Genomic DNA, 24,598 nt, shown 5'->3' with positions numbered 1-24,598 from the left:
TTTTGATCCCTTTCCCTCTTGTCTTTCTGGATTAGCAGGGTTTGGGAATTCATGAGGAAATTTCTTTTGGCTTGGTCAGTGCTGGTCTTTTGGCCGAGTGTGGGGCAGGATTCCTGAACTGGAGGGTTGGGATCATGGATTCCTGACACGAAGCACTCCACTGCAGTGCTTGCAGAGGCATTTTCAGCTTTTCCTCTGTGATGGCTCTGCTCCCCCAGTGGGAAGGACGACGAATTAGAGCAGGATACACCTTTACAAAGAAAGCAGAAGGGTGAATAAAGCCCCATGCAGGTATCTCTATCAGTTCCATGATTCAATCCTTAGCATGGCCTCCTGAACAGTTAAACAGGTTGACTAAATTACCCTGCTAATTGTGAAAATGTCGGATATTAAGCATTTCCCCTCTTCTAATTTGTTTGAGAATCCTTTGTGCTTGTGGAGAGATGTCAGATAGATTTTGATGTTTAGAGGAATGATCCACAGCACCTGATTTGTCTGAAAGGAGCAGGGTTCTCACTGTTCCTTCCAACTGGATTTTTGGACCAGGAGGTTTTAGCAAACTCCTTCATTAACTTGAACCACAGATCACATTCAGTTGTGATAACCACTGTGCATGGAGGAACACATCTACTGACAGCCACTGTTAAGTGAGTTGGTATGGTTAGATTTAGGGTTGGTTAGTTTTGTTTGCTTTTTAATTTCCTGTACTTCTCAAAACACTCAACACTGGTATTTTATCCATTATAATTGTATTTTCCAGGAATGGAAGTACAGCTGTTTAATCACCACTGTTAACCCAGCAGTGGCTGAGTGAAAGACTTCTGGGCTAGATAAGCTGGGAAGCTTCTTTCTGAACTGAGGAGAATTCTCTCTTTGTCTGCAAGCTAGAATCAAGGAAAACCACGGAGTTCTTAGTGTAGCTAGTGGTCATTTCTCTCGGGAATATTCCTAGTACAGCCACAGGACTTGACAGGTTATTTCTTTGCTTTGTCTTCAAGCAAATCCCTGCTTTTTCTGAGCAGCATGTTCTGGGGGATGTCTTATTAACTGCAAGGATGTTCCCTACAGCAGTTGCTAAAAATCTTCTGGAAAGCAGAAGCCTCGGATCTAACAGATAGGAAAACAAAGGAAACTCCAAACTTGCCAACAAGATCAAACAAAAAAAATCCCCTCATTTCAGTGAAACAGCAGTGATTTTGTCCCTCTTCACAGAAAAATTCGTATTTATGTTTTGGGTTTTTTTTAACAGTTGTTGTCTAAAAAACACCAGAATAGAGTTAGGCTTAAAATTGACTTAGTTGTAGGTATGAGGTGATTATACCTGATCCTATCTTGTTTTTACAGGTGCAGAGCCAGGAAATGTTCCAGGACAAACAAAATCAGGAAGTGTCATAGTATACAGAAATCCCAATAATTTTGGTGTGCTAATGTCACAAGTATATAGAGTAAAGCCCCCCCCTTAAGGAATAGAAAAAATATGTATTTTTAAAATAATGAGCTGTGTTTGTAGAAATTATAAATACACAAGTCGAGGTACTTAATTTTAAAAAGGGAAAATTCTCTATTTCTGTATCTTTCACCAGATGAATTTTGAGATAATGGTACACATTGAAAGTTTTAGTCATTTTTTTGTGGGGGTAGACAAGGGGTATAAATTGGAAGTGACTAAAGTTTTTGGCAGGCCCAGTGGTATTAACAGTTCCAAAAAAAGTAGTGTTGAGTTTACCATAGGGATATTCCAGCAAGTGTAGGGTATTGAGTTTCCCTGAACATTTGCTTTGGATGGCTCAGTGTTTGTTATGCCAGGTTGCTGGGTACTCCAGAAATCCAGAGCAGCTCAGGGGTAGATTCCAACCCCACTTGTGACCTGCACCAATGTTGATAATTCCATGGGGTTTGTGTCCCTCATTTTGGGGGTGAACACAGCAGCACCTCGTGATTCTCTTGGTGCCAGAGCCTTATGAAGCAGTGGAGCCTCTTGGGTGCTCCTTGACTCTTGAGCAGATTAGAAAGGGAAGTTTTTATTTGTGGGAGCAAAGACAGAGCAGTTCTTGTCTCTCAGCTCAGCCAGCTCACTTTCCTGGTGTATCTTTGGGTGTGAGATTTGGAAGCAAAAGTTGCCTCTTACAGTAGAACCTGCACTGCATTTGTACTTGTAGGTTTAAAATTTTACTCCAAACAGGGGTATCCAGGCTTGAATTTTCATTTTCAGTTTAAAAACTTTCAGCAAACTCAAGTAAACAGCATCAAAAATGTTCAGAGGGACTCTTTTGTGTGGACACTGGCAAGTCTCTCAGGGTAAAGAGATTTTAACTATTCTTGTTATTCAGAGAGGAATTGTCTGTGAACAGGCCCATAAAGAGCAGAGAAAGTCAGCTGAAATTCACAATGAAACTTTGTGAACAGGGTTTTGATCAGATCTCCTCTCACTTACCTTCTGAATGTGACCTTGTTTCCACTGTAATAGAATTGAGCTTTGACAAAGTGAACTTAAAATCCACTTCTTGTGGTTGTGCTGGGCTTGGAACCACCAGATACCGAGTACAGTTGATCTTTCTCTATTTTCATTGTAACACTTTTCTGGAAGAGTTAAATGTGACTTTCTGTGCAAGGACAAGATGACAGAGTTATTGATCAAGTGAAAATAAAATGTGTGAGATCATTCCTTAATTGTGCAGCAGATATTTTTCTCTTCTAAAACCACTGTGAAATTTACTGGAGCCTTTTGTGGATTCTGATTGCTTGTTTAGATGCTAAAATTTGAGCTAAATGAAGATGCTTCAACTATAAGGTTGTCTCTACTATTGGGTTACATTCCTGCCTTGGGAGAGTCTTTTCTGGTGGCCACCCTTGAAAAGAATGTCCTACCAATAGTTCATCTGCAGATTTAAACCATCGAAAAGTAGTTTTGCAATGACTTAATCTTTAAGTTTCCTAAAGTGCCTTTTCTTGGGTGCTTTTTGCACTCCAGATCTCTAGATTTGTATTTCTAACTAAAATAAAATCAACCTACCTCAAATGTCAGGGGTCTCTGTGGTCTTAAATTAGGAATTACTTAGATCAAGATGCTTATTGCTGCTTTTTCTTTGCTAGTGTAGCTTTTTCAGTACAGTCATCTGTTTTTCCCGAATACTTTGTAATATAATTTTTATTTCTCTTTGGTCTCTTGTTCTTATCCTCCATCTCAAATATCAGTACCTGAGTTGCTTTCCTACACTTTCCACAATGATTACATAGATCAAAATCTTTGCATTAAGCCTTTTAGCTCTTTGCTCCTGTTGCATATCGTGCCTGTTCCACAGACAATGCAATCAGCGAGGCCAGACAGTCCAACAGGCCATTAAAATTATTTAGAAACAAAAGTTAATGTTTTAATTACTCTTAGTCTGTGTTTGCTAAGTGAGTAAAAGGCCCTATTGGAGCAGAAGCTTCTATATATAATTAGTGCTGGATTATCAAAACCACATTTGTTGTTCTGGAGCCATCTCCTTGTCTTTTTTTAAAGCTAGGTGGAGTACAAGTGAACCTTCCCAAGGAGTTGCTGACCTGTGAAGGTGTTGGCTCTATGACTAACACTCTGCAAACAGGCTGATTAATTCAGAAGAACCTGGCCAAGCCTTGCTTTGCTTTGTTTGCTGCTGTATAAAGACCAGGTAGCAGAGGGCATTGCCTTTCTGTAGGACAGCCCTAAAAGGGATGGAAAATGGTGTGTTCCTCTGAGTTTCTAAGGATTATTCAAAGGAGTATCCAGTGCTGTTGTCATGGAAGAATGCCGACAGCTAACTGTTCAGCTCATTCCCTTTGTGTGCCAAGCACTTCAAGCCTTGATACTTTGCCACAATACAGTAGTGTCATTCTTTATCCTGACTTTTGCATAAGCTCAAGGTGGAGGAGACGTTTCAGCCATTTCACTCTCAAATATGAAGTTCTAAACAGCTCAAGCAGTTTTGAAAATATCAGTAGGTGCTGGTGCTCTTGCCACCTGCATCTGTTTGAAAATCCAGCCTTTTGTATCCAGTCCCATTCACATTTCAGCTCCCAAGACAGATTCAGATCTTCCTCATGGCTTGATTTAGTTGTGTGCATCCCTTCAGTGTTTGGCACCAAGCTGTCCTGCCATTCCCAGAGGTTTAAGGCTAAGGGCATTAAGCAGTGTGGCAGAATGTGCAGGGATTTTGTCTCTGTAGATGCTGTATGAAGTAACCCAGCAGTGCAGGTAAGGGCTGCTGTTATATCTGCCCAGCTTCTCAATGTTTGCTTTTCCTCATGCCACCATGAAATGTGTCCCTGTGTTTCCTGTTAATTAGGATATCAGAAGATCTCTGGTCAGCATGGAAGTTATTTTTTAACTGTTTCATTTGCTTTAAACAAAGGGGGGGGGGGGGAAGGCAGGAGAAAATAAGGTGTTTCAGCAGAACAGATGTGTGCTGAAATCTTTTAAAGGAGTCAAGTGTACAGCAATCCTTCCTCTCTGCTGTACAGTCACCATTTCCCAAAGGACATCCCCAACTGACTCTTAATGAGTCTCAGTATCAATCTCAGGATCAATGCTGGAACAGGGTTAAAGGGATCTGCCAAGTCCCCTGGGCTTTCAGTTAAGCTTTGAGATCTTAGTGGCTTATCCCTTTTGAAAAATGGATTTTAAACACCAAGTTAATTAGGTTCTTGAAAACTTTATTCTGAGTTGACAAAAGAAGTCAGAAAACACATCCAGGCTCCCTGTAACATGTGCTGCTTTATCACAGTGAGTCAGTGGAGAGTGTGGTGACTCCAGGCTAATGCCATCTTTTGTGACTTGGCTGTGACTAAATTCACACCGATGATGTCATGAATCCCATATTAATCCATTGTGTTAAATTGTTCATTGTGGAGCTGGAAATCAGCTAAAGGGTACTTGGGCACTGGAGTAATTCTGAATGTAGCACAGAAAAGCTGCTGTTATCTGCCTTGTAACATCAGTTTGTAAATCTGCTGTGGAAGTCTGACCAGTTCAATGTCTGGTGGCACTTAAGGTGTCTTCAGACATCCCAGTTTCTCTGTCTGCCTCTGGAGCAAGGGACAAGTCTCCTACAGGTACTGCCAAATCTTTGAGTGCAGTGAAGGTATTTTAAACATACCTAAAGGTCATCTGGAATGGCACTAGACCAGCTGTATTTTGGTGTCCTAGACCAGGTGTCATAAACCAGGTGAAATTAAGATACTCCTGTGACCCGGGTTTGTTTTGATGAGAAGCTGAAAGTGGTGCCAGGAGCTTTCCCAGGCAAGGCTGAGCACAGGGTGCCTGCCTGCCTTGCCTGGCTGTCACTGTGTGCTCCTGGTGCTGCTCTGGATCCTCAGCACATCCTGGAAAAGCCTGAGGAAGTTCTTTTGAGTCCAGGATCTACTGAAGTCACAGCCAGAGGATGAGCTGAAAGCCAGAACCGATAAAAAGGACATATTTCAGCTAAACCACAAGTGCTAGAACACAGCAAAATCATAGGGGGTAGTTTAATAATTCTTTTTATTTGCTGTAAGTGTGAGCTGTTAATATTCCCTTTACTTAGCCACAGTGCTAAATGCTTCCAGCCCACTTGATTTATACTGACCTTTCCCTCAAGGAACCACTTTTGTATCTGAGGCTCAGGAGTTCTGTTCAGATGGGAAATTTTATTAAAGCATCCTGGCATGTGAGAACAGAATTCCAGAATGACAGAAGAATCCCAGTCTTCTGTTGCCAGGGAGGCTGTGAGTTAGTCCTTAATTTCTTGTTGCAATCTCTTGTTTTGCTGTCGTTTCTGAGGAGGATTTAGGGATGACAGACACGGGACAGTGAAACTGCTGATCTGTTGCAAAAGCAGGAGCTGGAATGAGAAAGCTTTAACATCCCTCATGAGAGGACAAACTTGGCTGCAGGCAACAGTTTGCCTTTCTGATATGTATGACTGGAATATTGCAGAGTGCTATGAATAGCTTTCTTTTATTTCTTGTTAGTTATCCTGCCCTTCCAATTCAAATAAGGTATCCATTGTTTAAAAACACCACACCAAAGCTGCATCTGTCTCCATGCTTTAGTCGTACATGACTAAAATGCTTTGTGAGATGGCTTGGTGTGATCAGTGCTTAAATTAAATCGATGCAGGAGGCTTAGTACCTGCTGAAACTATGCAACAGTGAATTACTGACATGGAATTTTGAATATGTTGAAGGAGAAAATGTGTTTTTATTGTTGTTTGCTTAAGAGATGACAGGATTAAAATTGAGGAATAAGGTACTAAATGGAACATTCCCAGTTAACTCCACTGTGGAACAGCAGAAGGCCATGGCATTAACCTTTAAGTTATTAATATGTTGATGGAGGGAAGGATTAAGAAAAGGGCAGGTTGTGGGATACAAATGGGACAAAGGCCAGAGGAAAATAATTTTGTATTGACTCCAGTTCTGAAAAATAGATTCAAGGCAGAAATTAGAACCTTTTCAAAGGTGTTCATGTAGTCAAATGTTGTCACTTCCCAAGTGAGATTACTCTTCTGCTCTGGGACTGGGGAAGTAGGTGTTTGAACTGTTAGTATAATTAAGGGTCAAGTGAAATAAATGTAATTTCAAAGGTGCTTTACTGCAGTGATATGTGCTACCTCAGAGCACATGGAATGTAAAGGCAGATAAATGTATTGAATCTTCATTCCATAATGTCACACCTGTGCCTGGTAAAATGTTTGCCTCCTACTTCCCCTTACCCTGCTACCACTGTAATTACATTGGCTGTGCTGCCTGGATGTTACTTCTGAACAACATTCCTGTGTGTTTCACCTTGGAGGATTGGGAAATGTTTTTCTCCATTCCATAGTCCATTTTCTCCTGGTTATGGATATCCCTCTGGAAGGTGCTGAGAGCTCAGATCAGAAATAGATCATAATGTGGAAAAACTGAGGAGTAATCCTGATGCTTCTGCGAGAAACATTGTAGTTGTGTTGAAAATTGGATTAAAATGTCAAAAGATCATCTCAAGGGGTCAACTTTCATCTCATTAAAGTGATACTTTGGCTTTTGACATCAGTGGGAAGTCAGGGAGTGCTCCCTGGCAGCAACTGGTGCATGGAAAACTGCACAGCAGGGCAAGAGCCCTGGTCCTCATCTTGATTTAGTGTGACCTTGGGTGAGGTGTTTCACTTCTCTCTGCTTCCCTGTCCTGTAACCTAAACTTAATTATGTGTTTCAGAGGATTTGAGTTAAATAGCTGTTAATTTTAAAGCACTTGGAAAATTATAAGCTCTATCTATTGTTACAGTTTAATGCCTCACGAGTGAAAGGTAAGGCTGAAAATGGAGAAGTTCTTACTGGGCACCCAGGTGAGGAACACAGTGATGGGGTGACCTCCACTGAGCTTCAGGGATGGTTCTTTTTCTCTCCCCCACTCAAAACCAGCAGCACTGGCCAGGCAGTGAAATTCTTTGTGATTCCAGCCACTGAAAACAGCAGCATAAATTAGGGCTGTATTGGATGCAGCAGCCTGGGAGTGTCTGTCTGGAGTCTCCCACAGCCCATCACCAGACTGGGGGCCAGTTAATCAGGTCACAGGGGGACTTGCACAGCCCTCAGTGCAGTTCCTGCCTATGGAGCCTCGGGCTGTGGCTTGGCAGTCATTGGCAACCACTACACTGTTCAACTCCAAGGTCATTCACAGGGGGGTTGCCCATAAAATAGACTTTAAAGTACTGTTTATACTTGATTTGGTGTTTTGTGATCAACATATGCATCTAGAACTATTATTTTTCCTGGCTTCTTGTGGCTTTTTAGTACCATGTGGTGCTTGTGGAGAGTGGAATGAGGAAAATAGGGAAAGCTTTCTACATGGTGCAAAAACCAAGTTGGTTAATGGTTATTGATGGATAGCAAATGCTTCATGATTTATGACAGAACAAGTCAGCGGAGCATGGAGTCTTGCAAAACACGAGGCACGTTGAGTAAGCTCAAAGCCTGCACTGGTTGGCAAACTGGTGCAGTACAGGTAATCCCAGTTAAATATCATTAATTGTTACCCTTTTGTATATATCTTCCATTTCTCAGGATCGTGTTGCAGTTGTCATCTGGTGGTGATTGGAAACATGCTGGCATCCCTACAAGTGCAGCATATCTCCCAGGAAAAGGTGGTTTCCTTAGTGCCAAGCAATTTGTACTAATGTGTAATTGCCTTGTTATTTCTTCTAATGTACAGGATACCACCCATTATTTATAGAATACTGCTTAGTCATGTACTGACCAGGTGACAGTCATGTTGTTGAACTGGTTTGGGCATTAAAAAAGTTTTTCAGAGCACTTGCTTTGTCATAAAATTTTGTGTGAAGGGTAAAAAACCCTCTTAGATGGAATAAAAGCCCAGGACATAGGGAAGGCTTTAAATCACCCCTTACACTCCATTCAAGAACATCTGTGATCATTTGTAATGGAGGTTTTACATCTTAAAACTGCAGTATGGTTACAGCTTGTGTGAAAACTGCTTCTGTGGGCTGGACATTCATCCTATTCCGTGGTCAAGGTGCATTCAGGTGCTTTCCTACCTGGGCACCTGGGGTTCACCTGTGCCTCTCTCTGAGCAGGGAGGGGCTGTGCTGAGGTGGGATTTCTCTGCTGGAAGTCACATCACATCACGGTCCTTTCAGTTTTCCTGCTGTCCTTCATCTCCTGGTGTTGGCTGCATGGACACCACGAGCTTTGCTCATGTGCTGAGCTCACTCTGAGTAGGTTTTACGGGTGCCAGATGCTGGCAGTTGGGTTGGAAATGGGATGATCCATGAGCCAGGGCCTCCAGCTCTGGCAAGGACAGTTCCCATCTCTGCTTTCCTGGTGCTTTCCACGAGAGATCCCGGAGCTGTGCTGTCCCCTCCAGCTGTAGGTGACTGAATGAAGCTGTGTGGGCCTGGCTGTCCCTGTATCTCTTCCCAAAAACACTGGAGCCTTTGTCTCTGGCCTCACCGTGCCCCTGCCATGACAGAGGCTCTCTGTGCTCTCCTGCCAGTGCTGAGCTGGGTTCAGGGGGCTTTTCTTCAGCTGCTCTTTGTCTCAGAGTGTTTATTGTGCTGCTGCAGAGTGTGTGTGTTTGGGGGGGAGGAGGAGGGGCTCCTGTTTGTGTGGGCTTTATAAACCCAATGCATTCTTCAAAAGAGATGCTGAGCAAACGGGGTGGTGTTAATGTTAACCCTTCTGTGCCCTGCACTGCTGTGCCAAGGAGAAGGCTGTGGGAGGGTGGTGATGTTGCTGTGTAAGGCAGGGAGTCTGCTCTCCTTTGCTCTTAATGTTCTTTTTCTGTGAATGCTGCACATGTGTGTCGGCAAAGAGCCTCCTGAATGTGGGGAGATGGAATTTGTTCTAGGATTTCCCCCCAGAGTCCTTCTGGAAGTTGTTTTTATTGCAAACACTGGCTCACTAGCCCTTTCTGTTTGCATAACTCGCTCTTGCATCCTGTTTATGTGGCTACATTGGACAACATCTCTTCATTGTGCCCAATCCCCACACTTTATGGTGTTGTACTTTAGAGCTTTTCCTTTTGAATAAAATCCTGAATTTTCAGGAGGATTTTCTTTAATTCACAGTGTTGTCACTTGCAGTGGCATGTCAAACCTTCCCTTTGAACCAGCTTCTTTTCTTTAACCAGCTTGTTACAACTTCCATGGTTCAGATTTCTCTTATTGTTGCTTCAGTGCCCGGGGTCCTGTATTTCAAGAGACCTTTGAAAGATGAAAATCAGCCACTCATAAACTTCATTTCCCTTGTAATCACATAATGCTTTGCATTGTTGGTTGGTGGGGAAAAAACCCAACAGAGCAGCTCCAACTCTCTAACCTCCTTTTGCTCTTCTTCCATAAGAGGATGGGAATTTAGAACATGGAAAGTCTCTCATCCATCTCTGCAAGAAACTGCAGCAACACAATTGTCTCAGTGTTGGAAGTGCCAGAAGAGTTTTCTATTTCACTGAATCTGTGCTCAGCATAAATGTTTCAGTCCTTCTTTTATGACGATCTGCTTAAATAGAGTATAATGCAAATAGTTTGTGTGTGATAAAAATACATTTTTTCCAAAGTCAATATATTTTAAGTCACTGAATATTTCCCCAGAAATCATTAGGATTAGATCCAACATTTTACAAAGTAGTGTGAAGAACTTTCACTTTCAAATAATTTATACCCTTTTATCTTTTCATCAATATAATTAATATAGGAGGTTGTAGCTCATGTATTGCAGTATTTACATATTGTATTATTACACTGGGAAAAGGTTTACCAGGCTTTGCAGGGGATGGGAAAGGAAGAAATGCAGAATAATACCAGCCTTTGAAACATGAATCCACAGAGTTAGTCATGACTAAACCTATTCAAACATTCAGGTGTTTTTTTCCAGGACTGCCTAGGCTCCAGCATTGTTGTTGTGAAACTTGTTTTCTTCATCCACTAACTCAAATTCGCTTCATCCCTTGTTCCTCAAGGAACAGCTTCAGCTGCGAAGCGCACAGGGATTCCAGCACCCCGGGAATTGTCCTCATCCGTGTCCAGGGAGAGAGCTGTGCTGCGTGGTCAAGCCAACACCAGGAAAACACAGCCCAGCCCCACCTCTTCTGGTGCACCAACTCCTACCAAACACGTGCGCCCCACCAGCAAGTCCAAGCAAGAGAATGAAACTGGTGACAAGGCTGTTCTGGAATCTCAGGTTAAAGAACTCCTGGCAGAAGCAAAGACAAAAGATTCGGAAATTACCAAACTTCGTTGTGAGTTGAAGAAATGCAAAGAGAAAGGGTCACTCAACCTTGAAGGAATGGGTGCCTCTAACCAAAATTTAGAAACAGTATCACCTGTTGACATAGATCCATTAATAAGGACCCTTCAGGAGAAAAACAGGACTTTCCAAAAAGAGCTTGCTAGCCTGGGAGAAGAAAACCGTGCTTTGAAAGAGAAATTGCTTTATCTGGAGAACTCCCCTCTCTCAGACACAACCACAAACAGTGGAGGCGACAGCAGCCTCCCAACCCCAACCACCCAAGAGTCGAGTTTTGGAAGCCCATCCAAGAATGTGTCGAGGGGCGAAGCGGGGGAGCACAGGCAGCACGTGAACGGGGGTGCCCTGCGCAATTCAGGTTCTTCCAGCAGCGATGTCACCAAAGCCTCCCTGTCACCCGATGCGTCCGACTTCGAGCACATTGCAGATGTGCCTTCCAGGCCAGCATCTGCCAGCAGCAACCACTTCAAAGGCTCCAAGTGCTCCACTGCAGGAAGTTCTCCAAACAATATTAGCGACCTCTCTGTTGCATCTCTTACAGAGAGAATACAAAAGATGGAGGAGAATCACCACAGCACAGCAGAAGAGCTGCAGGCCACTTTGCAGGAGCTGTCGGATCAGCAGCAAATGGTGCAGGAGCTGACAACAGAAAATGAGAAGCTGGTGGAAGAGAAAGCTCTCCTGGAGACTTCGTTCCGTCAGCACAGAGATAAAGCTGAGCAGCTGAGCCAGGAAAATGAAAAGCTCATGACTCTCCTTCAAGAGAGATCCAAGAATGAAGCTCAAGAGGACAAGGTCCTTGAACTGGAACAGAAATGTGCAGAAGTTCTTGAAAAAGCACAATTTGAAAGAGAGAAATTGCTCAACATTCAGCAACAGTTAACCAGCAGCTTACGAAGCTTAGAAAGGGAGCATCAGGATGCCCAGCAGGTGATAAAAAGCCTGAGAGAAGAAAATGAGAAGCTGGTTAAGCTTCTAGAAGTGGAACAGCAGAGCAACAGCACAGTGACAAAAAGTCTGGAGGACTGTAAAATTGCCTTGGAAGGTCTGAAAATTGAGAATGGCTCTCTCAGAACTCAGCTGGAGAATGAGAAACAAAAGGCTGCAGAAATCAACGTGGTGGGCTGCACCTCTGACAACTCCGAGGTGCAGGAGATGCTCAAAGTAGCCCACGCAGAAAAGGCTCAGTTAGAAGCCTCTTGCACTGAGCTGAAACAAGAGCTGCTGAAGGCAAACAGTGAATTGAAGCACATTCAGGGGCTGCTCTCTAAGGTAAAACAGTCACAGCTCTAAAATAAAATGGTTGTTTCTGTCCTTTCCTAAATAGATTGGCCTTTACATTGTTGTTGAGCCATTGATTCTAAGTTTCCAGGATTTAAATTGCATGATTAGCTCTGAATAGAAGCTGGGATTATATGATATTGTCTCAGTTTCTGCTGCTATACCCATCTTTTCTCAGATATAACTATTAGCATATCTGTATTTATAAATTCAAACCTATTTTGTCCTAATACCTTCCGTAGAATTTACTCTTTTAGTAAATAGAATTGTGTCTATCAAAATTGGAGTGAAGAGCAGATCAATAAAAAATTGTTTTGATATAATGTGAACAAATAGTATAAATCACTTGCTAATCAGATGAAGAGAAAGGCATAAATAGTTAGCTCTGAATATTAAATTCTGAATAATGAATCATGATTAATTAGCAGTGTCATTGGTCATGAGAACCCAAGGACATGAGTTCATGCTTGGGGAAGCTGATAGAGGCAGCAACATGGCTGATGATGCACAGTCAAGCTCCAGATGAGATCATTTTCATAAAACAAATATTTTTGCAATAAAATAAGAAATGCTTTTTTTGAGATAAGCAAAGTGACAGAAAAAACTATTTCAGAACGATTTACCTCGTTTGTGAGTTCATAGCTTTGGTCCAAGCAAGCTTAAGCAAGTTACTGTCCCTGTTTCCTGTGTGATCCTGGCTGTTCAGAGGAGCTGCAGCATGAGCCATCATTCAACAAGTGTTAATAAAGCACAAGCAGTGATTATGTCCCAGTGCTGCAGAAGGAGTGAGAGTGTGCAGCCTTTCCTGTATGGGGAAGGGAGCATGAGGAGAATGATAAAATTGGCTGCAGAGGAAGAGAGCATTGCCAAAAAGCACCTCCATGGTTTGAGTGATTTAGAAAATCCAGATGTCCTTTCAGCAAAAATAGGTGACCACAGCAAATGGAGTTAGTAGAGGAAGCTCCCAAGTGCTTTCTGGAGCTGCAGTTCATGAAGAATAAATGAAAAACTGCTGAGTGCTCAGACTCTGTACCAAACTTTTTATTGCTTGGTTTGGAAACCACAGATTTCCCTCTTTTCACTCTTCCCTTCTCTCAAATTAAGCTGTTTTGAATCATTGGCTATTTGTGACACCCAAACAAGACCGCAGGCTTCTGTAAGGCTGCCCTGCAGTGAGGCTGTGCCAGTGCTGCTCACTGAATTGGCAGCCTGCCCCTTTTCCATAACTTGTTCATAGTCAGAGAGCTACCCCCAAACCTGGAAGCATTGATCAGTGGGCTGAGCCAACAAACTGAAGTGCAGCAGATTCCCCCTTCAGTAATTCCAGATGTCCCATATCCAGAAATACACCTATCTGCAGTAGCTGGCTCTGGTGTGTGTTTTTTCACAGTTCATTGGAAATGCACATGGTAAAAGCAGCAAATTGTTAATGTGGATGAACTGATCATCAGCCTGGCCCTAAGGCAGTGATATCACTTTCATAATGTGCTACAGAAATACGAGTGGAGCTTTCCGGGAATATAATTCCTCTCCATTTACTGCAGAGATTGGTTTGGAATTGTGGTCATCATACAGAAAATTTCATTTCCTTTGCAGCATCTTGTATTTATTGCCAGGAAAGAAAACTGGCATTCATTGCCCATCTCTGCTTCCTGAGACTCTCATTTTCATTGATACTGGGTGTACACAATGCTTAAATCCACAAGGTGCCCAGTAAAGTCCCTAATGAGCGAGTTCTCCTACGAAATAAGGACAAACTTGCAGCTTTTTTCCTCCCTCCCAGGCTGAGAACGAGTGTGGTCAGCTGAAGGAGGTGTGTGACCGCCAGGCTGAGCAGCTGAGCAGAACCAGCCAGAAGCTGCAGGAGAAGACATCAGAGAATGAAGCAGATATCAAAAACTTGAAAGAGACCATTTTTGAGTTGGAAGACCAGGTGGAACAACATCGTGCTATAAAACTCCACAATAACCAGCTCATCAGTGACCTAGAAAGTAGGTGGAGCTGGAAAAAAGGATTTAAGTGAACTTATCTGGGGGGGCTCAGTTATGGCTGCAGCAGGGAGGAGGAGGAGGTCTGTCCTTTACAGATATTCCAGTTTTGGATATTCCCTTCTGTTCATGCATGAAAGTACTATTTTAACAGATAGTGCTATAGATGGAATATTAGAGACAGTCTCCAAGCCTCATTCTTCAGTGAAGGAAGTATTGCTTGTTCCATAAATTGGAATTTATTGGACTTTTAGTAAAGAGTTTTTAGGGCAAAGCACTGGGAAGAGAGTAAAGTCGAGGTAGCTGTGGTTGGGGAGCTGCCACCTGGTGGAACTAGTGCTTGTTCCACACATCAGTGATCCCTCGGGATGTGTGTGCTGAGTAAGTGAATCCACATGGGATTGTTTAAATTTCAGTCTGGTTTAATACCTGAAAATAATGACATGTTTTAGAGATGTTTGAGTACCAGATCCACTGTTGTTTCCATTCCTGGTCATTGACAGCGTCTTAATTCAGTTTATTTTAGTGGCATTACCAGAAGCAAAACCAAATCAGCTGCTCTGCCCTCTCATCCTCACTTTCACTGTTGCCCTTATGTGTTTAATAATCTTTTTACCTTTTTATCATTTCTAGGCAAAGCAATGAAGCTGGAAGAACAAAAACAAGATACAGAGAGGCAGCTGAAGGCTCTGACTAAGCAGATGAAGGTAAGGTTTAAGCTCTAAAACAAAACTAAGCCAAGATTTTATTGCAATACTGGCATTGTGTTTTCCTAGAACAAGAGCAAAATTCCTTCTGCACCCTTTAAGTCTTGATCCTCTTCACTTTGGACTTCTTGGCAATATTGGAGTGGAAAGTTTAGCATGAGTTTCTTTGGCAATATTTTTGGTAGCATAAAGAGGCAAGTGTTCAGTTTGACCCAGCACCACCTTAAAACTGTGGGGAAATCCTGATTGCTTGTGATCACTGCAATAGAGATCAGTAATGAACTGCTCAGCACGAGTGGGTGCATTTTTACAGCAATTTGGGGTTCTAATTGCTCTTTCCAGGAGGACACAGAGGAGTGGAGGCGTTTCCAGGCTGACCTGCAGACTGCAGTGGTTGTAGCCAATGACATTAAGTGTGAAGCTCAGCAGGAGCTCCGTGTGGTGAAGAGGAAGCTGCAAGAGGAGGAGGAGAAGAGTGCCAGACTGCAGAAGGAGCTGGATGAAGTGAAGGGCAGCAGCAGGTTGGTTGTTTACCATTTCCCAGGGCCAAGACTTGATTTGTGTGCCTGCTAACACGCATGCAACCAGTGCTTTGTCAGTAACTATTTGCTGGCTTGGATGTGCATCTCGTCTGTTTGTAACTCTTCTGGCAGATTTTGCTGTCTCTTATTCTAAGATGTTTCTGGTTTTCTTTTTGGCAATCTAGTTCTGTCAACTAAGCCATGAAGATTTTAATCAGCAAATATTAAGAGCAACAATTGCCAATATCCTCTGATAGCTTTGCTCTCAATATGGTGATGCGTTTATTACTCTGTGCAGTTGTATTAAACCATCTGTGGAAGGATTGGTTTGGTACTGATATTCCATGCAGCTGTATTAAACAATCTGTGGAAGGATTTTTTTGGTTTTCTTAACCTGAGGGAAGTCAATGCAGAAAGGCAAAGTAACACAAGCAGTTCATCAGAAATATGTGTGAAATTAATTTTACCCCCCTAGAATTTGTCTTTTAGTCTCTCTCTTGGTAAATTCATGGCCATTGGCAGAATGGCCACAGAAACAGGGTGAATCCTGTCATTTCTTTCAGGTGAAGTAATAGTCCAGCTTTTACATGGCACTTATTTTCTCACTCTTTTCCATTCAGGAGTTTCCACAGCAGCTGTACAGTAGATGGGACTGAAAACATGGGAGAGCTTTTTTGTGGAGGTGTATGGATCAGAATGCCTGGATTGAACAAACAGAAAAATTTCATTTCAGAAAATAAAGGAATGCTTTTAGGCTCCAGTTTCATTAGCAGAGTCCCAAGTGGATGCAAAGAAAAGCTGTTACAGACTATGTACTCAGACAAAATATTACCAGACAGTACTTAAGGTTCTGGGCTCTGTTTCCATTCCTAATTTGTTCTTAATGAAATTTCACTTGTTGAAAGCAGGGTTCCTATATGAGGTGGGGAATCACATTCTCATAGCTTCCCCTCTGTATTATTTTGGCTTTTAAGATATATTTGATATTACTTCAAATGAATATAAGATGACCTGTTAATTTGCAAACTGGAATATTTATATTCCATCTATAAGGAGCATTATGAGCTCTTTGGCATAAGAAGCCTGAGCTGCAAATACTCCTTTTTAAATTGGAACCCCAGAATCCATAGACCTGTAGTTCCAGGAGCAAGTGGTCAGACATGTATTTAATGAAGTCAGTTTTGGCTTTTGTGTCCCCCTTTGTGTCACACACACTTGGATGTGTTTGTCTCTGTGTCATGTTGACTCTGTGTAGCTTGCTTTGAGTATTGCCTTGGTCATGGAGCCAGTATGCTGTCTGCAGTGGGCAATATTGATTCTCTTTCAAAGGCAGGTAATGGAACCAAATTTTGCATCTCTCAGGATAATTAATTTGACTCTCAGAGTGTGCAAAATGTCTGTACTGAGTGGTATGGGGAACATAGTGAAGCCTATGGAAGTCCCTGTCTAAACAAACCAGTGATCAGCAGCTAAACACAGGAATTTTAAAGCTCTACTGACCTATGAAACAAATTCCTGAAGTTGCCAAAGCTCCTGCTGAGAGCCAGTTCTGCACTTCCAGGTATTTTTGCATTCCTGAGGTCTCTGTCTCCCCCAGCACCTCGGCTTCTTTCACCCAGGACATCCTGGGGATATTCTCATCATCACTTTGTCAGCTTTCACAAATGCCACTGCTCAGAATCAGCAGTAGATTCTGGTGTCTGTGGGGATTTTGATGTGTACTCAGCACTGGTGGAAGCAGTTTGTAGCATGATACCTTAACAGAGTCTATAAAGTATTCCTCATGTTTGCTAATGCTGAGCAGCTGCACGCTCAGCTGAATGTCTGACAGTCCCTAGTGAAAGTTTCCTGTCTGATTTTTAAGCTCTTATTGGAAAATGTACCTTCCAAAGAGCTTGCTACTCAAAGGTTTTTGGCAAAATCTCAGCCATCTCTTGAGGGTCATTAGACTCCACCTCACAAATTCATCTTGAAGCCAATTTATCTCCTACGACATCCTGCCATTTTAATGTTTGCCTGTGGCTGCCTGAGTTCCTGCCTCCAAGTTTGATTTCACCGTTACGTTCTTCTAATCAGACAAAAAGTCATTTTTGGTTTAGGAACAGCCAAAGAACTTGCAGAAAAAATCCTGATGAGGTCATCAGAGTTCATCTGAATGAAGGTAAGAGCCTCCCAAAGGCATCTTTAACACAGATTAATGTCTAATTCTATGACTAAGAATGTTGTGGGGGGAGGTTGGTCATGAATGCATCAACCAAATGGAATAAGGGAAAAAGGATTAAACTTGTACCAAGTTAGTATTGGTTGAAACTACAAATTGATTAGTCTTCCATGATAGTTTATATCCTAATGAATATTATTTCTCTGCAGTAAAATGCAGAAGCTTACAGTCCACTGTTGTGTAGCTGTCTCCTCACAGGTAGTAGAAATTGAAGTTAAATAGTCTCCATCCTTGGATGTTTTCAAGACCAGACAGGATAAGATCCTAAGTAAAAGTTTCAAGGTCTTGGTTTGACTCTTTGGCTTCAAATTGTTAAAATTATTTTGGCACTAAAACATTTTGTGCCTTGAACTAAGAACATGGAGGAAAGACAGTTGGGCCAGGAGTAGTACTTAGAGAAATTAAATCTGTAATTAAATGAGCAACTTCTTCGAATAATTTAAAAAATTAACCAGATCTTCAAACGGAAGCCTAAACTGAACATTGTGATGCATCCCACTAATTTGCTTCTGTTTTTCCTCCTAAAGTCTCCAATGCCACAGCATGGCAGTGTCACATGCTTTTCTCCTGGAAATGAGCTTGTACTCTGTGTATTAAACCCCGCTGTCAGTCTCTATGTGCTGATGTGCTGCTCATTTGTGCCTGTGTTTGCAGCTGTTCTGTCTCATGGAGGTTTGAGAGTTCACTCTGCTCTCACAGCAAGCAGAGGATGGCAGAGCAGGGCTCTCAAAGCAGTGGTTTTTGCTCCTCAGAGTTGTTTGGTGTGGGGGTTTGGGTTGGTTAAAGAGTTCTTGGTGGTTTTCTTTTACGTTGGAAAAGGTTATTCCATCCCCTTTAGTGCAAGGTAGACCTTGCACTAAAACTCTGTCTGAGGTAGACCAGACCAGCTCAGCTGCCTGGATGGGTCCATGTACCCCTTTTGAATGAATAGTCTGAATAGTCAGAGGAGAGGAAAGCCAGGAACACTACCACTCCTGTCCTACATTGATTCCCTGGCTGTAAATATTTAATTTCTCCTATCTGAGCAACAGAGATTTATTTTGTATTTTGTACTGTTGTTGCTCATCGCATCTCAAAGGCAAATTAGTGGAGTGTTAAGGCTCTCCTTTAACTGTTCTAGCCAAACCACTGTCATTTCCCTGACTCCTGTTAATTTAGAGATGATGGGATGATGTAAAATAGAGAGCTGTACCTCATGGTAGGCATGCTGTGGCTTTCCATAACCTCCCTGACTGCTGTGTGTCTCTCCACAGGTGCCTGATCTCTGCCAGCTAACACAGCCCTGAAAGGAGGCACAGCCAGGCCTGTGAGACACTGCAGGACTTGCCTTCAACTCCCAGCTGAAAAAGGGAAGTTATCAATTCAAGAAAGAACCTCTGTTTTTTGGTTTTTTTTATTACCCTGCAAAATTCAAGTGTATTGCAAAGTGTGAATGCTCAGGTCCACCTCTTCCCCATGGGCAAGAGCCTCTCTCTGTTTCAGAAGGCTTCTCTCTTCAGAAGACACCAGGAGGCAGAAGAAGTTCTGAATTACTCTAAAGCCAGCTAAGCCATAAGAAGTAATCAGAGATTTGAGGATCTGAAATAACTGAGAGCTTTTTTTTTTTTTTTTGTAGAGATGGGTTTTTTCCTCAAAACAGGCATTCAAACATGCCATATAAACCTTAAAAAAAATTAAACTGAGTGTGTATGTCTGATTTATAAAATTTAATGGCATATACATAAATTCTCCATGTAGTATTATATTCTATGACCTGTCTCTGTGTGTCTAAATACATATAAGAGAACAGATGGTTTGTACAGACACACAAGCTTGAGGATAGGTCACTGAAATCCAGCAGCAAAACTGAGTGGAGACACAAATTTACTCGCTCATTCTCAGTTGCTCTGCTGGTTTGATTCTCTCTCCTGCATTGACAAGGCACTCGCCACTGGGTGGCACGGCCGGCCCGGCGGTGCTGGAAAGGGACACCCAGGGATCCTGTCCTGCTGTGACCTTCTCGGAGGAAGTTCCCTGCGAGCTTTGTCCTCCTGTAAGAACTGCGGATGGAGAGAATGGAAGGGAAAGAAACGAACATATCAAGCCCGTAGTAAACCCCCTCTCAGAAAGGAGTCACTCTCATGCCTTTAACTCAGGTGAAGTGTTTGATGATCAGGGAGAACTTGAAGTTCAGCTCTGCAGCCAGAGACAACTGGAGAGAACTTTCCATGGATGCTGAGGAAAAACTCAGAGATCACCATCTCTACCAGGATATTCTCACTATTTGTTCCAGAACTGGAATACTTTGTTTTGGCTGTGGGATTTCTGTCTTTTTTTTCTGGATGTGAAGACCTAGCAAGGGCCTGGTGTGGGAGCAGGCTGAGCTAGTGGAGAATTCCACAGGATGTCCTGGCTTTGGCATGGCCCCCACCTTTGTGCCGTGCTACTGGAGTGTTTTCCTATATGCACACTTGTGTTGCCTTTCTCTGCTGTGCTGGCAGCTGTTGAATGTTGGTTTTTATGTTTAAGAAATATATATTGAAGTGCCAAATAAATGTGTAAGTGTTTGGAATTGTCTGCTGCCTGCCCTTGGCCTCTCTCCTATTCTGAGCAGTGGTAGCTGTGCGTTTCTTCTTTGTGTGCCTTGGAGTTCAGGAGGAGTCACAATGACAGGAACTGTGTCAAAGATGAGATTGGGGAGTCATTATTTCTGAAAATGTGGTCTTATGCCTCCTGTAACAGTCATCAGAGCACTTTAGAAATTTTACAAACATGAGAAGGCTGAGTTTGCCAAAAATCTGTACATTAAGCCCAGAAAGACTTGCACCTTGTTATCAGTCAATTGTCCACATATTTCAAACCTAGAAAACAAGGAGACTCACTCTTGCTGTTAGAGAAAAGCTCTACTTCTCTCACCAGTGAATGAATGAAACTCGGCAGTGGTTTTGTGAAAGGGACTGCAAATTTTCATTCCTTTGTAGCTCCAGTGCTCTGCTTCTTCCTGGAGCTGCTCCATTTCAGCCAGCTGCACGTGCAGCATTTATCTGTGTGACCCATTCATTCTTGTTTCCAGGAAAGCACACAGCAATTGGTGACATTTTGTTCAAATCCCTCATTTTTGTAGCAGAACTTGTGTAGTCTATTGGATGACCTAAGATGTGCTAAGCTGAAGAAATACTGTGCATAAGGAGGAGTAATTTTGGGTTTGAAGTTATGGCTTATCATTAATCTTTCTAATTTGTGCTCTGTGCTGTCCTCCTGAATTAGCTACTGCAAGTTAAGCTCTTGCTGTTTTGCTTCTCTCTTAAGAAGCCCATCTGTGTACACACCCTTGCACTCCCTATCATACATATTTTTCTTTTTAAGGTTAAATGCTCACAGATTTCATCTCTCCATTGCTTGTTGCTGACATATGTTGTTTTAACTGAAGCAAGTGGCTCTCAGGACTATTGTTCTTACCTTCTATGCTGAGGTTTGCAGCATGGGAGGCCTCAGGTTTTTTTGTGGTGATTGTGTTTTAATCAAGGAGGTTGTTTCAGGCTGTCTATTACAAATATACAGATTGAAGATTACAGATTACTCCTAAAAAAAAAAAAAAATTGAAGCTGGTTGTAACTCCAGTTCTTGAATCCTCATAATGGCAGAATAATGACACCTGAATTCTCAGTGGACTCTTCTGTGGCACAGGGGCTGCTCTAGTGACTCTATTTAGCATGCTTGCATCCTTTTGCAGTCAAAGGCCAGACTGGAAGTGTAACAGATTGCACTGGGTGGTTTGGGATCTTGAGGTAGAAATTTATCCTTCCTCCATACTTTGCTAGAAGCAGGACTCATTTAGCTTTTGTGCTTTGTGCAACTCAGGTGCAGATGCTGTCATGTGCTGATTTGTTGTTTATGCTTTATGAACCACAGAACAAATATCAAGGCTGGAACTTAAGGCTAGCAAAACACTGACTCCCTCAGAGCACAGTGAATCTTATCCAATCTGCCCTTCCTCCTTATTGGATTAAATGAGAATGGAACTGAAATGGCTTTTTCTCCAGCCATCTGCCTCTGCAGGCTCCCCTGGCACACAGGAGCTTCAATGAATTAAAGAAATAGCAAAAGTCTGCTTAAAGACAGCACCTCCTTAAGCCCTGCCAGAAATAGAAACTTGAATCACTCTTATTCTCTTATTCACTGATACCCTTTAGCCTCTTCCATTTTCTAATGGCTAAAGGGAAAGGAAAAGGCTCTGACTTCTGTTTTTAGCTCACAGAAGTTGTTCAACCCTATGGCACTTTCTGGATGGAGTCCTTCAGGGACCTTATGAAATAAAAATAAATAAAAATTTCTGGTTTTGTGTTCATGTAGCCATTGGTGTGTATCAAACATAGTAAATACAGGGAGATGTGGTGATAGCTCAGAACCTGCTGCTCAGCAATTCATGTGCAAGTTCTGAGCAGTGGGAAAGGTACAAATGATCTCTTTGTACATGACTAGACTGTATTTGCTTGCAGCTTTCCTAAACTTAAAGCTAAGTAATTGCACTCCAAGTCTGCCTGAGAAATATAGGTAAGTCATTAAGCAATATCATGTAAAATGCTTGACTAGCAGCAACTTTCACTGTGTGATTATATTTGATGTTTAACACAGCTCTGGGCTTTCCTGTATGAACTCCTGTACGTCCAGCACCTGATCTTGACTTCAGAATTTCTTTTCAAAGGAGTAGCTTCTTCATCCTTCCTGTTCAAATATGAAACCTTTTCTATTTGCTCTGTCTTCATTCTAGCCATTGGATTTCGGCCTTCCTGTGTCTGCTAGGATGAAGCACTTAGGAGTTTTATTCCCCATATAAGTGCTTATGAATTGTGATTGAGGGTTCATTTATTTAGCAGATGTCTCTGGTGATTAGTTTTAAGTGTTGAGTTTTTACTCTGAAGTGTATTTGCCTTTTGGTTGCTTTCCTCACTATAAACAGCCACAGTAGCCCCTTGGCACTTGTGCTGTATTGAAAGCCCATCTTCAGGTAAATACCGATAATTACTCAAAAGTCTCATCAAACTGCTTCTGCTTTTTTTTCCTTTCCTATGAAAATCCTCCTTCCTGTGTGAGGCTTGGGAATGAGGATGAAATGGTTAACAATGCAGAAGAGTTTGCCAGACTCAGTGATTTAGTGTTTGCCAGGCACTGCAAGAAAAGGACCTGAATATTCCAAGAGTGGTCCATATTCTGGGCATTGCAGTAGAGCCTGCCCAGTGTTGGATTTTCCTCACTATCTGTGAAGACCTTTAATCTGTGCCTGCACTTCTTGTTGCCGTGACTCTGCTGTGGTTTGTGCCTTGCAGGCTGGCAGCTGAAGAGGTGGATTTTCTGGAGTCAGACACAACCAGCCGCTGGCAAGGGGTCTGCCTCAGCAGAGCATCTCCCACACCCCCAGAATCTGCAGCCACTGTGAAGTCACTGATAAAGTCATTCGACTTGGGATGCTCAGGTATTTAAACATTGTACTTTGTAGTAAAAAAGATTTCTAGCACTGAGCAGAATCTGCTTCTTGCTTCTGGATGGGTATTTTCTGTCATAAATATGCATTAATATGGAATGTCACCACACAGTGGTTCCGTGATCTGACAAGAGAGTGATACATGGGTTTGAAATCCAGATGTTTCCATGCTTTTTCCTTGCAGGTAGCAGTGGACAAAATGTCCCAGTTCACAAGGTGCCCAGGAGCCCTCTCAGTGGAATTCCAGTGAGGACAGCCCCAGCAGCTGCTGTTTCCCCAATGCAGGTACAAGGAGCTCTTCTGTCCTGCTAGATTCAAAAGAGGTGGACACAGGGCTGGCTCCAGCATCTGCTGACAGGGGGAAGGGGAAACTCATCTGTTTGTTTGCTGTGGAACATCAAATGCTGTGGTCCTAACAAAAAGGATCAAAGTGAGTTTGTCTTGACTTCAGCTTAGAGGTCTCGGTGGACGGATGTGAACTCTGTGGAATACAGTTCTGAACTTTTATCACCATGGACCAGAAAAGAGGTTTCAATTATTGGGAGTGAGATAGAAGAAACATCACACTGAACTAGGGAGCTAGCACGTGAGTTGGAATTGAAATTTCCAAGATGTGTGCTCTCCCAGCTATCCAGTGAGGTCTGGGACCTGTGTATTAATGCCTGATGATGGGGTATTCGTTGTAAACTGGTTCTGGGGCTGCAGAGACAAGAATCCTCCTGACATATGACTCAGGATGTTGGGAGCAGACTCAGGGTTGGGAACAGGCATCCTTACATTTGGTGGCACTAAATAGTGTTTGGCAAGAGAAAAATCATACAAACAGAAGTGTGAAGTAGTTCAGGAACCAATGTATTACCAGATAAAATATTGTCCCTTTGTCCTTTTATTTTTCACAATTATTTACCTGGTTCTAGGTCCAGCTGATACCCTGCTGAAAGGTTTCTGTATCCCTCCATGTGCTTTGTGATCTTGAGACAGCAGAAACTTCTTCTTTCTGCTCACCTATTTAAGCATGATGGCTAATACTTCACCTTTTGCACCTTTGTTTCACAGAGACATTCTGTGTATAACAATACCAAGCCAGCCAGCAAGGGCACTGCCAGGCATGCAGATCTGTCAGACCTCCCTCTGGCAGGTAAGTTGTGATAAATGTACAGATAGTACCTCTTTTTGTTAACTAAACTTGCTATTGACTGTTGGCCTCTGCCTGAGCCATTTTTCCTCTTCTTGTATGGTCAAAAGAAACATGGAAAGTGCCTCCAGTGTCTTTGTTTTACAGAGTTTATTAATTTTGTTGTGCTTCTATTCCCATCTTGATCATAACTAAAAAATAGCTGATCTATTGTGGTTTGCCAACACAAACTCCCCTTCTTTATTCAGAAGTATCCACGGCACCTCTGTAATCCACGCTGTGGAAACTGGAGAGGGTTGGATTTTGTTCAGCATGTATGTCTCTGGAACAAGCCCAAAGCACTGTCTTCTAAGGGTTTATTTGTTTTTAAATTGAGCTTCATTTGAAATACATCAAACATTTCAGATACTGATGTGGCTGTTTCAGGAGCAGTCATATTTGGGCTGGAAATAGTTTGTTTTTAGAGTTCTCAAGAGATGAGTTTGTTTTCATTTCACACTTTGCTTTTGTTCTCTTGTCATTTAATATTCTTTTCTACCAG

General features: G+C 42.4%; 1 protein-coding gene across 3 annotated transcripts in view; it reads left to right on the top strand.

Annotated features, from left to right (window-relative positions):
- Window positions 1-24,598, top strand: part of SPECC1 (sperm antigen with calponin homology and coiled-coil domains 1) — a 63,084-nt gene that overhangs the window by 20,504 nt on the left and 17,982 nt on the right. For all 3 annotated transcript variants that reach the window (XM_062506897.1, XM_062506896.1, XM_062506895.1), the window contains exons 3-9: window positions 10,457-12,015; window positions 13,808-14,015; window positions 14,646-14,719; window positions 15,062-15,281; window positions 22,776-22,913; window positions 23,107-23,207; window positions 23,979-24,060. In XM_062506897.1, coding sequence (XP_062362881.1) covers window positions 10,457-12,015; window positions 13,808-14,015; window positions 14,646-14,719; window positions 15,062-15,281; window positions 22,776-22,913; window positions 23,107-23,207; window positions 23,979-24,060 — 2,382 coding nt within the window. The remainder of the gene's footprint in view (window positions 1-10,456; window positions 12,016-13,807; window positions 14,016-14,645; window positions 14,720-15,061; window positions 15,282-22,775; window positions 22,914-23,106; window positions 23,208-23,978; window positions 24,061-24,598) is intronic.

Source organism: Cinclus cinclus, chromosome 22 (assembly GCF_963662255.1).
Source record: "Cinclus cinclus chromosome 22, bCinCin1.1, whole genome shotgun sequence".
NCBI lineage: Eukaryota > Metazoa > Chordata > Aves > Passeriformes > Cinclidae > Cinclus > Cinclus cinclus.
This window is presented reverse-complemented; position numbering and strand designations above follow the sequence as displayed.